Here is a 12935-nt window from a genome sequence, read left to right on the forward strand (position 1 = left end):
GGGGGCCCCGGTGACCCGCGTCCGGGCGAGGGGAAATCTGGGTCCATGTTTTATCTTCTTCATAGAGGTCTTCGAGCTGCTCTTTGTCTGATCCCTCACCTAGAACCTGTTTGCCTTGGGAGACCCTACCAGGGGCCATAAAGCCCCCGGACAACATAGCTCCTAGGATCATTGGGACACGCAAACTCCTCTACCACGATAAGGTGGCATCTCAGAGATTCCTATCTTTCATGAAGACAAGAATATAAGTTGGTGTATTACCTGATTCTGATGACTTGCAGTTTTCTGTCCAATACCACATGAAAGTCGTTGGTTTTTGGCATCTTATCTGTCCAGCTTCCATATTCGTTTTTATACACTTTAGACTTTACAAGAAATACATTGCCGGCAAACTCCGTAGCTTGCTAGCTTGTTTGCGCTTGCTTTCGGACCCTTATTTTGTTAGCGCAGGCGCAATGAACTCATGAACAAAACCCCGAGATATTTAAAGTCCTCCACCTGGGACAGAGTCTCGTTCACTACCTGGACTGTACAAACCATCGGTTTCCTTCTGAGAACCTTGGCCTCAGATTTGAAGATACTGATCCTCAAGAACACTTGGCTGCGAACCGATCCAGTGAGAGCTGAAGGTCACCACCGAAGATGCTATCAGGACCACATTATTTGAAAACAGCAGTGACACAACCTTTAGCCCCCCCTCCGCCATGGTCTAGAAATCAGAGTGCAGGACAGGAAGTACGCGTTAAACATGGAAATAATCCTGCCAAAAAAAGGTCCTGCTTTGTCATTGAGTTAGCAGGCGCTTCACAGAAGAAGCCAGAATATTTTGTAAAAAAAACAAAAAAAAAACTTACAAACAAAATACTATAAAGATATTTTAACATTCTGCTCTGATCAGACTTTTATAATCAAATAACATGTCTTGGAATTGGTGCATGAACAGTACTTCACATACAAATAAAAGGTGAGACCAGAAATTGTTTTTAATTTTATAAAGTAAATCAACGTATTTGATTACATTTTTATGAAAGTGAATTATTCTCTTGTTATCCTACTAATAAGCAGCTTGTATAAGCATTGATTAGACCATATGGAATTAAATTTTTTTAAAAAGGTGCCTAATCTGCCTTGAAGCTCATCGCACATCACTAGTGGAAGGAGATTTCTAGAACATTTCCATATTAATCAGCATTATTTAAGGAGGGATACACCGTGTGTCATTCATATGGTGGAGGGAAGTGCAGTGGTTGGGTAGCTGCCCTGTGTTTGGCTCCAGGGTGGTTGGTTGGAAGGCAGCTGCAGGACCTGGTGGTTGTTCTCCGTCAGAAACCTCAAGGGCAGGTAGGACAACGATTGGAAGTTTGATCTTTGGATTGATTCCAAATTTGATTCCCAGGACGATCTGTAAAAACACTACTTAATTGCTAGCATAACTACATAATAGTTTTAAAATGGTCTCTTCAGACTTGACAGTATTCATATCGATATGGTAGATCACAGATTACCTTCAGCCTGTATTCCAGCTTGATGATGGCGCTATTCAAAATAGAGGTCGGCAGCTCTCTGGGGATGGTGATTATATTCATCACAGTCTTGTTACTATGCGCCTCAACGAGGTCCCCTTTCTCCTTAAGAATCTCATTTTTGTAAAGTCTCCTGTGACCTTGAGCAGAGAAACTCTGCTTTTCGTACAATACGAATTTAGGCTTCAAGGTACGAGAGGATTGGTTGTGAATTTCAACTTGGACTTGGAGATCTTCACCTGCAAAGGGAAAGTACTGTTGGTGGATCCATCCATCCATCCATCCATTCATCCATCCATGAATCCATGCACCCATCCATCCGCTTGTCCCTGAACACGAAATTACTTGAACAATGGGACTACTTAAACAAACGAGCAAAAACATGATCATTTTACTTAGTTCCTTTGCACGGCACTGATCTGGTGGGGTAAATCGGGAGGAATGCATTATTAAAGAACAGACAGGCTACGGCAGGTGTATGGGCGTCCATCAGGGTTGCACGATATAGACCACAGGTGTCAAACTCAAGGCCCGTGAAAGCTTGGAAATAACATACATCAATAAAGTATTTTCTTTTTCTTTCTTTTTCTATTTTGACAGAAAAAAAAGACATGTATTGCATGCTGTCACGCCTGTATGATTATGTTTTGTTTTTTGCCATGTTTGGTCATGTTTTGTTTTGTGTTTTGGACTCTAGTCTCACGTTTTGCACTTCCTGGTTTTATTTTTGTTTCCATAGTAACCCATTAGTAGCCACCTGGTCTCTAAGTCACACCCTGCCCTCAGTCCCACACCTGGTTCTAATCATCATAGCTGCTATTTATACCATTCTGTTTCTGCGGCATAGCTCGGTTGGTAGAGTGGCCATGTCAGCAACTTGAGGGTTGCAGGTTCGATTCCCGCTTGTGCCATCCTAGTTACTTCCGTTGTGTCCTTGGGCAAGACACTTCACCCACCTGCTCCCAGTGCCACCCACACTGGTTTAAATGGAACTTAGATATTGGGTGTCACTATGTAAAGCGCTTTGAGTCACTTGAGAAAAGCGCTATATAAATAAAATTCACTTCACTTCACACTTCTGTCCTCGTCCTGGGAACTTTGCATTCTGCTTGCCTGCATACTACTACCGATTTGCTTACTGCCTGTGTATCTCGCCTTGCCAACCTTCATGCCCTGCCACGCTGCTAATTATTTTGACCACGCCACGTAAGATTTTTGTATGTTTTTTGCCTCAGTGCTAGTTTTTGGTTTATTGTGTATCTTTGATAGTATATTTTGTTTATTTGTAGATAGTTATGCCATTGGGCTGTTTTTGTTTGAAGTTTTAGTATAGATTATTATCCGCCCCCGAGCGCGCCCTTTGTTTTGCCTTATTGTGTATTATAGTGTATAAATAAATAACCGTGTACCTGAACTCACGCCTGGCTCGTCCGATATTCCCTCTGCGTCGAAGGAGCAAAACCAATCCATGTCACGGCCTGACACATGGAGTGGTATATCTTTTAAACGTTAGCTAGCTAATAATGCAACGGATATTATATATATCATACATACAAAACATTTTGGGGGGTAAAAAAATACATAAATATCTACTTAGCCTTATGATTTCAAAGCAAGTTATCCATCAAATCTTTCACTGTACCATGTTTACATTTACAGTAATACACTGGAAAAACAGCAAGCATATTTCAAAAAGAAAACCTGTCAGCTCGCTCAATCACCATCATTTTAAAGTAAAATAGCGTGACTATTTTACTGTACATTTAATAGTAAAATTCTGCCACTTTTTGGGACCGCAACATTTTTTTTTTCTTGCAGTGTAGGTAAAATATACATTTACTAATCAATATCATGTGGCTATTCGTTATACATGTATGTTTCTTTTATGAATGTTACAAGAGGCCGACCAAAACTGCAATGTGGCCCTCAATGAAAACCAGTTTGACACCCCTGATATAGACGATAAAAGATATCAATTATGTAAATCTGGCCAACGACAGAGCTTTTAGTACTATCGTTATATCGGGATTTTTTTTTTAGATGAAATAGTATTGCAGATATTGCGGTGTTGAGGTTTCAAAGTCCTCACAATAATGTTGTAACGTGTGACAGTATCAGACGGAAACTTAGTTAGTGTACTTTTTTCCTGGAACTTTCAGCGTTCACATTTACATTTCAGAATTAGATACAAGATTTTGATTTCAATTGAACATTTAGTTTTAGATTAAATAATTCCCGCTCACATTTAGATTGAAGATTTATATCTAAGATTTAGATTTAGATTGAAGATTTATATTAACATTTAGGATTGGATTTAACATTTAGATTTAGAATAAAAAATTACATTCGGAATTCAACATTTAATTTTAGAATCAACAATTAGGTTTAGATTTAACAGTTAGTATTCAAAATTATATATAGCTAAATTCTTTACATCAATATTTAGATTCAAGATTTAGATTTAGGGGCCGCATGGTCGTACAGGGGTTAGCGCTGGTGCCTCACAATATTTAGGTCCTGGGTTCGATCCCCGGGCTCAGGATCTTTCTGTGCCGAGTTTGCATGTTCTCCCAGTGACTTCAAGAAAATATACTGCAGTGCATCCGAAAAGTATTCACAGCGCTTGACTTTTTCCACATTTTGTTATGTTACAGCCAAAATAAAATACAATATTTTTTGTCCTCAAAAATTCTATATACTAATGATAATGTGAAAAGTTTTATGTTTAAAATGTTTTATTTAAAAATAAAAAAGTTTACACACATTCAAGTATTTAGAGCCTTTGCTCAATACTTTGTTGATGCACCTTTGGCAGAAATTACAGCCTTTTTGAATCGGAGGCCACACACTTGGCACACCTATCCTTGGGCAGTGTCTGCCATTTCTCTTAGCAGCGCCTCTCAAGCTCAAGCTCAAGCTACACTATATTGCCAAAAGTATTTGGCCACCCATCCAAATGATGAGAATCAGATGTCCTAATCACTTGGCCGGCCACAGGTGTATAAAATCAAGCACTTAGGCATGGAGACTGTTTCTACAAACATTTGTGGAAGAATGGGGCGCACTCAGGAGCTCAGTGGTTTCCAGCGTGGAACTGTCATTAAGAAATTCAGTCGTGAAATTTCCTCGCTCCTAAATATTCCAAGGTCAACTGTCTGCTTTATTATAACCAAACTGAAGAGTTTGGGAACAACAGCAACTCAGCCATGGAGTGGTAGGAGTGTGTAATTTGGAAGAGGAGGAATTATGGTGTGGGGTTGTTTTCCAGGAGTTGGGCTTGGCCCCTTAGTTCCAGTGAAAGGAATTTAGAATGTTCCAGAATACCAAAACATTTTGGACAATTCTATGCTCCCAACCTTGTGGGAACAGTTTGGAGCAGGCCCCTTCCTCTTCCAACTTGATTGTGCATGAGTGCACAAAGCAAGGTCCATAAAAACATGGATGACATAGTCTGGTGTGGATGAACTTGACTGGCCTGCACAGAGTCCTGACCTGAACCCGATAAAACACCTTTGGGATGAATTAGAACGGAGACTCAGAGCCAGGTTTCTGGACCAACATCAGTGTGTTACCTCAGCAATGCGCTTTTGGAAGAATGGTCGAAAATTCCTATAAACACACTCTGCAACCTTGTGGACAGCCTTCCCAGAAGAGTTCAAGCTGTAATAGCTGCCAAATGGGGACCAAGATCATATTGAACCTTATGGGTAAGGAATGGGATGGCATTTCAAGTTCATATGTGAGTCAAGGCAGGTGGCCAATTACTTTTGGCAATATAGTGTACCTCAGATTTGATGGCAAGTCTTGGTTTTCTTCCAGGAACAGGTTCTAAATGTAATGTTGCATCCTTCCTAGTGAGCTAGCCTTCCATAGTGCAAAATCATTTCTAAGTCAGCAATCCTCGCCTCAATGGCAGCAAATAAAATACGTAGTATCACCATTGGAGGACAAGGAATAGCTAAATGTTACGGATGGGTCGCATAGTTTTGCACAGGTCGTTTACCAAGATGCAGATGAACATTCGAAAGAACCGTGCAGGTGAGAAGATTATTTATTTTCATCAATCAGGCAAGAATTCTAAGCAGGAAAAACGTGCTGATAGAACGGGAAGCAAAGCTAAAGGTTAGCGAAAGATAAACGAGCAAAGGAACCAGAAGCAAATGTATTGAAACGTAACTTGTTGTGTGAAGCAAACAAAACAGCCTGACCAAGTGTGGTGAGAGGCAAGTATAATTAGCTCTCTGATTAGTGCCCCGGAGCAGGTGAGTGTCCCGACCACTAATCAGAGGCAGGTGAAAATAATCAGCACCCATGGCAACCAAGTAACACAAACCCAAGGGTGCTGAAAAATAGAACTATGTGAATCCTAAACATAAAGAAAACAAGATCCGGGCAGCTGATCATCACACAAAACATGCTACGCCACCGTGGGAGGATATGATAACTGCAAGTTGGAGGTCTTGAACGTAAACAAAGGTTTAGTTTAGTTAGCTATGTTTATTATTTAAAATGCTTATTTTTGGACCAAACATTTTAAAATATGCTTAAAAATTTCCACAAAACTACATAGTTAAGTAGAGGGCCACAGATTATGGGCCAGCGGGCTACAAATGGCCCGCAAGTTTGAGAGCCCTGATTTACAGTACAGTAATGCACTGTAAAAGCAACACTAAAACTGTAAAACTGGCTGCTCAGTTACCAACAGTAGCATCATTTACAATCTTTTTTTAAATTTTTTATTTAAAAACAAATCAATTTACAGTAATTTGGTCTAAACCTCTCCCCACCAAAAAACAAACAACAATTTCGCAACTGTTACAGTTTTTTTTACGGCATAACCAACCTTTTTATAAAGTACAAAACAAAACCCATGTGAGGTTCGAAAATAGCTTTACCTTGCTGGTATCCCACTTGGCTCGTGTAAACATCCATTGAAATTCTACCAACGCCACAAGTACTGAGACTTCTATCAGTGAAATTATGTTGAGGTTCCTAGAAAAAAAAAAACATATTGATGCGAGAACGACATACATTACTTTTTTTTAAGAAACCACCACCTGTTATGGGGGTGCCAAATTTTAGAGTTTGGTCACACTTTTCTAGCATCTACTCTATATTTCTCAGATTAAACTCACATTCTCACATTTAGGTCACTCTTCTCACATTTAAATTTAAATTAAATGTTTACTCTTAAAATTATATCTAAATGTTAAATCTAAATGCTAAATCCAAATCGGAAATCTAAATATTATATATAAATGTTAAATCTAAATGATAAATCTAAATCCAAATCTGAAATCTAAGTCTAAATCCAAATCTGAAATCTAAATATTATATCTAAATGTTAAATCTAAATTCAAATTCAAATCTGAAATCCAAATCTAAATCCTAATCTGAAATCTACATCTAAAAATTATATCAGAACCTATATCCTAAATAAGAATCTAAATATTACATCCATCCATTCATTTTCTACCGCTTATTCCCTTTTGGGGTCGCGGGGGGCGCTGGCGCCTATCTCAGCTTCAATCGGGCGGAAGGCGGGGTACACCCTGGACAAGTCGCCACCTCATCGCAGGGCCAACACAGATAGACAGACAACAGTCACACTCACATTCACACACTAGGGCCAATTTAGTGTTGCCAATCAACCTATCCCCAGGTGCATGTCTTTGGAAGTGGGAGGAAGCCGGAGTACCCGGAGGGAACTCACACATTCACGGGGAGAACATGCAAACTCCACACAGAAAGATCCTGAGCCTGGGATTGAACTCAGGACTGCAGGACCCTCGTATTGTGAGGCAGACACACTAACCCCTCTGCCACCGTGAAGCCCCTAAATATTACATCTAAATCTAAATCCTAAACCTAAATATTAAATCTAAATATAATTTGTAAAGTGAAGGGAAGCTAATCATAATTTTATAGCGATTTTCTCTAGTGACTCAAAGTGCTTTACACAGTGAAAACCCATGATCTCAGTTACATTTTAAGCCAGTGTGGGTGGCACTGGGAGCAGCTGGGTATAGTATCTTGCCCAAGGACACAAGGGCAGTGACTAGCATGGCGGAAGCGGGGATCAAACCTAGAACACTCAAGCAACCGAGCCACGCTGCACCTTAAATATAATATAAATCTTAAATGTAAATGTTATATCTAAACCAATTCATTTTCCAACGCTTTTCCCTCTTGCGGTGGCGAGCCTATCCAAGCTCCATTCGGGTACACCCTGGACAAGTTGCCACCTCATCGCGGGGCCAACACGGATAGACAGACAACATTCACACCTAGTCTTTTAGTCCTGCACTTGGGATGAAGCAGTCTCGCACTAAACAGGCTCCTCTGGCTACTGATAACGGTATGCAGAGGGTGACTGGCATCATCCAGGATGTTCACTAGTTTTTTGTGAGTCCTCTTCTCTGGCACCATCACCATGAGTCCAGTTTTATTCCAATCGTAGAACTGGCCCGCCTGATCAGTTTCTCCAGTCTGAAGCTGTCCTTCTTAGATTTGACTGCCCCCTCAGCGCACCACGATGTGGTACAGAACACTGGCAACCACAGTCTGGTAGTACATCCACAATAGATTTTTACAGATGATGTTGAAGGAGCGCTGCCTCCTGAGGAAGTACAGCCTGCTCTGTCCTTTCTTGTACTGGTGGTCCGTGTTAACAGTCCAGTCCAGCTTATTGTCCACCCACACCCGAGGTACTTGGATGAAATTTGACATTTAGGTATTGATTTAACATTTAGATTTTACGTTTGGATTTAAGATTTGGAATAAACATTTATATGTTGTGATCCGCTGCCCGGATCACATTTTGATTTTGGTTTTTGAGTCATTTTGTGTTTTCTGTTTGTCTTGGACTCTTTCGGTTCCTGGTTGCACTTCCTTTTCGGTTTTGTTACCATAGTTTCTGATTTGTTCCACCTGCTCTTGTTTCGACGCGCACCTGTGGTTACTGATTGCTGCCCTGATTTAAGCCTGCCTCCTTGTTTCTCTCCTTCTTGCTTGGTAGTTTGTTACACGCTGTTTGTGTTTCGCAACAGTAACTCCTGTGTTGCGTTTCGTAATGAGGTAGCTTCCATGCTAAGTATTTGTTTTCTCTCTAGCTCTCATGCTAGCGCCCTTGGTTTTTTGTAGCTCCCATGCTAGTTCTGTTTGTTTTGCCTTTTGTGCCTTGTGCAAGTGTTTCTGTTTATAGTCTGTTCTTTAGTTAAACAAATCATTATTTCTTGCCTTACGCTGTGTCCGAGCCCAAACTGCATCCAGAGAGAACACACCCGCATCACGATGCCACAAAGTCGTTACATTATATTTAGATTTGATATCCATCCATCCATCCAATTTCTACCGCTTGTCCCTTTTAGGACTTTTTTTAGGGTCGCTGGAGCCTATCTCAGCTGGATTCGGGCGGAAGGCGGTGTACACCCTGGACAAGTCGCCAGCTTTGATTCAACATTTAGGTTTAGATTTAAAATTCAGCACTTACATTTAGATTTAAGATTTGGATTGTAATATAACATTTAGTTTTTGATTAAATACTTCACTCTCACATTTAGATTTAAGATTTATATCTAAGGAGTGGGTTTAGATTGAAGATTCAAATTTATATTTACCATTTAAGTTTATATTTAGATTTAACATTTACATTTCGATTCAACATTTATATTTTGATTCAAGATTTATAGGCAGCACGGTCATACAGGTGTTAGAGCTGGTGCTTCACAACAAGCAGGTCCTGGGTTCGATCCCCAGGCTCTGGATCTTTCTGTGTGGAGTTTGCATGTCCTCCCTGTGAATGCGTGGGTTCCCTCCGGGTACTCCGGCTTCCTCCCAGCTCCAAAGACATGCACCTGGCGATAGGTTGATTGGCAACACGAAATTGGCCCTAGTGTGAGAATGTGAGTGTGAATGTTGTCTGTCTATCTGTGTTGGCCCTGTGAGGTGTCGAGTTGTTCAGGGTGTAACCCGCCTTCCGCCTGAATGAAGCTGGGATAGGCTCCAGCCACCCCTGCGACCCCGAGAGGGATAAGCAGTCAAGCAGTATAAAATGGATGGATATAGATTTGATATTTGGATTTAACATTTCGGTACAGATTTAACATTTACATGCATGTTTAAGATTTATGTTTAGATCAAGGGTGTCAAACTCTGGCCCGCGGGCCAAATTTGGCCCTTGAGGTAATATCAAATTAAGATTAGAGCTGGCCCGCCAGTATTATACAGCGGCGATGCCTCTGTAACACTGCATTCACCGTTGATACTAATACTTGCCAACCCTCACGATTTTCCCGGGAAACTCCCAAAGTTCAGTGCCCCTCCCAAAAATCTCCCGGGGCAACCATTCTTCCGAATTTATCCCGATTTCCACCCGGACAACAATATTGGGGGTGTGCCTTGAAGGCACTGCCTTTAGCGTCCTCTACAGCCAGTCGTCACGTCCGCTTTTTCTTTCCGGTCCAGTTGCATGATATATGCTGCTTTAACACACACAAGCGAATGCAGGGCTTACTTGATCAACAGCCATAAGGGTCACACTGAGGGTGGCCGTATAAACAACTTTAACACTTTTACAAATATGTGCCACACTGTGAAGCCACACCAAACAAGAATGACAAACACATTTCGGGAGAACATCCGCACCGTAGCAAACATAAATTCAACAGAAGAAATACCCAGAACCCCTTGCAGCACTAACTCTTCCGGGACGCTACAATATACACCCCCGCTACCACCAAACCCCGCTCCCCCAATTTTTATTGACATTTTATTTTATATGTCATTGAAATGTTGTACTGATTATTATAATTTTAAACTCGATTTTGTATGTAACTATAAAGCTACATAAGCCTTGCTTGTTTAATATTCAATGCAAAACTTGTTTGGGTCCCTATTAAAAGGTTAATTTGTTCAACCTCGGCCCGCGGCTTTGTTCAGTTTAAAAATTTGGCCCACTCTGTATTTGAGTTTGACACCCCTGGTTTAGATATAACGTTTAGATTCAATATTTGGATGTGCATTTAGATTTAACATTTAGATATAATATTTAGGGTCGACATTTAGTTTAAACTTAAGTGTGATGGAAATGAGTTCAATGTGAGAAATATGTCTGCTACAAAAGATTGCCTTAACGTTTTCTTTCGGCACCCAATAATCGATCTTGTCTGTCACATGCTTCTCACCATGAGTCCGTGTATATCCAAGTCGGCTTTGGAGACAAATGTAAAGTGGGCTTTGGCCTCCTTTGTCAGTTTCATTGGCTGTTTGAGCTCTGCCTTAACCTCATGAACAATTCTATTAGTGCTTGACTTGAAGGAAGACGGCATTTTTCTGCAACGTACAAAAGCAGGTTCATGATCCATCTGCAACATCCAAAAGACAAAATACATACCTGTCAGGGACCTTGAAGGTAAAAGGGAACACATGTCTTCCTTTGGGAAATGTTTCATTACCTATAAGTTGAAATGATTAGCCAAAATTGCTTTGGGAACAAAGTCTTAAAATGGTAAAAATGACAAGATGCTACATTACCATCTCTCAAGATATGTTGTTTGATATCATAATATTTTTCACCAGACCAGTAGTGACATACAATATGTGAAACAAATTGACTGTGATTTACATCTTCAGTCCAGCAAACCACTGCACTTCCTTTTCCAACAAAAGAGAGAGACTGGATTGTAGTATCTTTAGAGAGCTCCACAATAATCCGTCCGTTAATTGTATCTCCATTTGTGAAGATGTTCCGGCTATTGATGGAATCATATTCAATGGAGAAATTCACAATGGTCATGTTCCCAAAAGAAAGAAGACATAGAGATTTAAAAGCTTCCTGTAATTCCTGTAATGACCAGCTGGTTGAACTCACAAACACACTATGAACTGGATGGGAACATGCACGATACACAATATGTGAATATGATAACAATTTGGGGAGGAGCATGCACACTTTGTAAAACCTGGTTTTTCCGTCTGAATCTTGATACCGTGGCTAAGGGAGAATAAACACAAGATTATCCGGAAAGTATTCACAGGGCTTCACTTTTCCCCCATTTTGTTCTGTTGCAGCCTTATTTCAAAACAGAATAAATTAAAATCTGTCCTTGAAATTCTACACACGGTACCCCATAATGACATTTTTTTTGTTTAAGTTTTGCAAATGTATTAAAAATAAAATAATTAAATACAATTACATGTATGTAAGTATTTACAGCATTTGCTCAATACTTTGTTGATGCACCTTTGGCAGCAATTACAGCCTCAAGTATTTTTTAATATAATGCCACAAGCTTGAAACAACCTACCTTTAGGCAGTTTTGTCCATTCTTCTTTGCAGCACCTCTCAAGCTCCATCAGGTTGGATGAAAAGCGTTGGTTTTCACCCAGGATGTCTCGGTACATTGCTGCATTCATCTTTCCCTCTATCATGACTAATATCCCAGTTCCTGCAACTGAAAAACTTCCCCACAACAATAAAGCACCACCATGCTTCACTGTAGGGATGGTACTGGGCTGGTGATGAGCGGTGCCTGGTTTCTTCCAAACATAAAGCCTTGCTTTTACGCCAAATAATTAAATCTTTATCTCAACACACCGGATAGTTGTGTTTCTTATGATCTGGGAGTCTTTCAGGTGTATTTTGGGAAACTTTTTACAAAGAAATGGGTTCAGTCTGCTGCGGTGAGGTGGAGACTTGTCTAGGGTGTACCCCGCCTACTGCCCGAATGCAGCTAAGATAGTTCCGGACGAGTGGTTTGTTGGGGCCACTCCATCACCGCCTCGACCTTCTTTGGGTCGGCTCTGATGTGCCCTTTCTCAATGATGTGGCCCAGGAAACCCATCGAAGCAGAGTGAAACTCACACTTCTCAGCCCTCCCAAAAAGGCGGTTCTCAAGTAGGTGTTGTAGTACCTGTTGAAGGCTGTTGATGCTCCAAGAGGATCTGGGTGAAAAGACAAGAATAGCATCCAGGTAGACTACCACAAATCGATCCAGCATGTCCTGCAGAACGTCGTTGACTAATGCCTGGTAGACAGCCGGTGCGTTTGTTCGTACAAATGGCATGACGCATCTGTGTCACTTAGAGTCATCCATCCATCTCCCTCCCTGATTCATACGAGGTGGTATGCATTTCGGTGGTCAAGTTTATTAAAAACAGTCGCAGGTGAGAGGGGCTCGAAGGAAGAGCTCAGGAGGGGTGGGGGATATTTGTTCTTCACCGTGGTGTTGTGCAGTTGACGGTAGTTGATGTATGGACATAGCGAGTCGTCCTTCTTGCCCACGAAAAAGAACCCCCGCTGCCACCAGGGACTTTAAGTGGATGATGATGTCAGAAGCAAGGGATTTTGGAATGTATTCCTGCATGGCCAGTTTCTCGGGTAGCGAAAGATTGTGTAGCTGGCTAGTAGGA

The 12935-nt window shown here is 41.0% G+C and overlaps 1 protein-coding gene across 1 annotated transcript; it reads right to left on the reverse strand.

Moving 5' to 3' along the window:
• Nucleotides 1-967: 967 nt before the first annotated feature.
• On the reverse strand, nucleotides 968-11414 carry LOC133556417 (arrestin domain-containing protein 3-like). Its single transcript, XM_061906328.1, has 6 exons — nucleotides 11058-11414; nucleotides 10918-10978; nucleotides 10709-10856; nucleotides 6419-6515; nucleotides 1506-1762; nucleotides 968-1402 (listed from the first exon to the last, which is right to left on the reverse strand). Exons 1-6 carry the CDS (start codon nucleotides 11317-11319, stop codon nucleotides 1196-1198), a joined length of 1032 nt encoding a protein of 343 aa, XP_061762312.1. The 5' UTR covers nucleotides 11320-11414; the 3' UTR covers nucleotides 968-1195.
• Between the last annotated feature and the right edge of the window lie 1521 nt (nucleotides 11415-12935).

This window comes from Nerophis ophidion, linkage group LG07 (genome assembly GCF_033978795.1).
Source record: "Nerophis ophidion isolate RoL-2023_Sa linkage group LG07, RoL_Noph_v1.0, whole genome shotgun sequence".
Classification (NCBI taxonomy): domain Eukaryota; kingdom Metazoa; phylum Chordata; class Actinopteri; order Syngnathiformes; family Syngnathidae; genus Nerophis; species Nerophis ophidion.

Coding starts and splice junctions, on each gene's coding strand:
- LOC133556417 (XM_061906328.1), bottom strand. CDS start 11,319: ATGACCATTGTGAATTTCTCCATTGAATATGATTCCATCAATAGCCGG. Junction 10,857..10,917: donor ACCTTCAAGGTCCCTGACAG/GTATGTATTTTG, acceptor TGTACGTTGCAG/AAAAATGCCGTCTTCCTTCA. Junction 6,516..10,708: donor TGGATATACACGGACTCATG/GTGAGAAGCATG, acceptor TTTTTTTTCTAG/GAACCTCAACATAATTTCAC.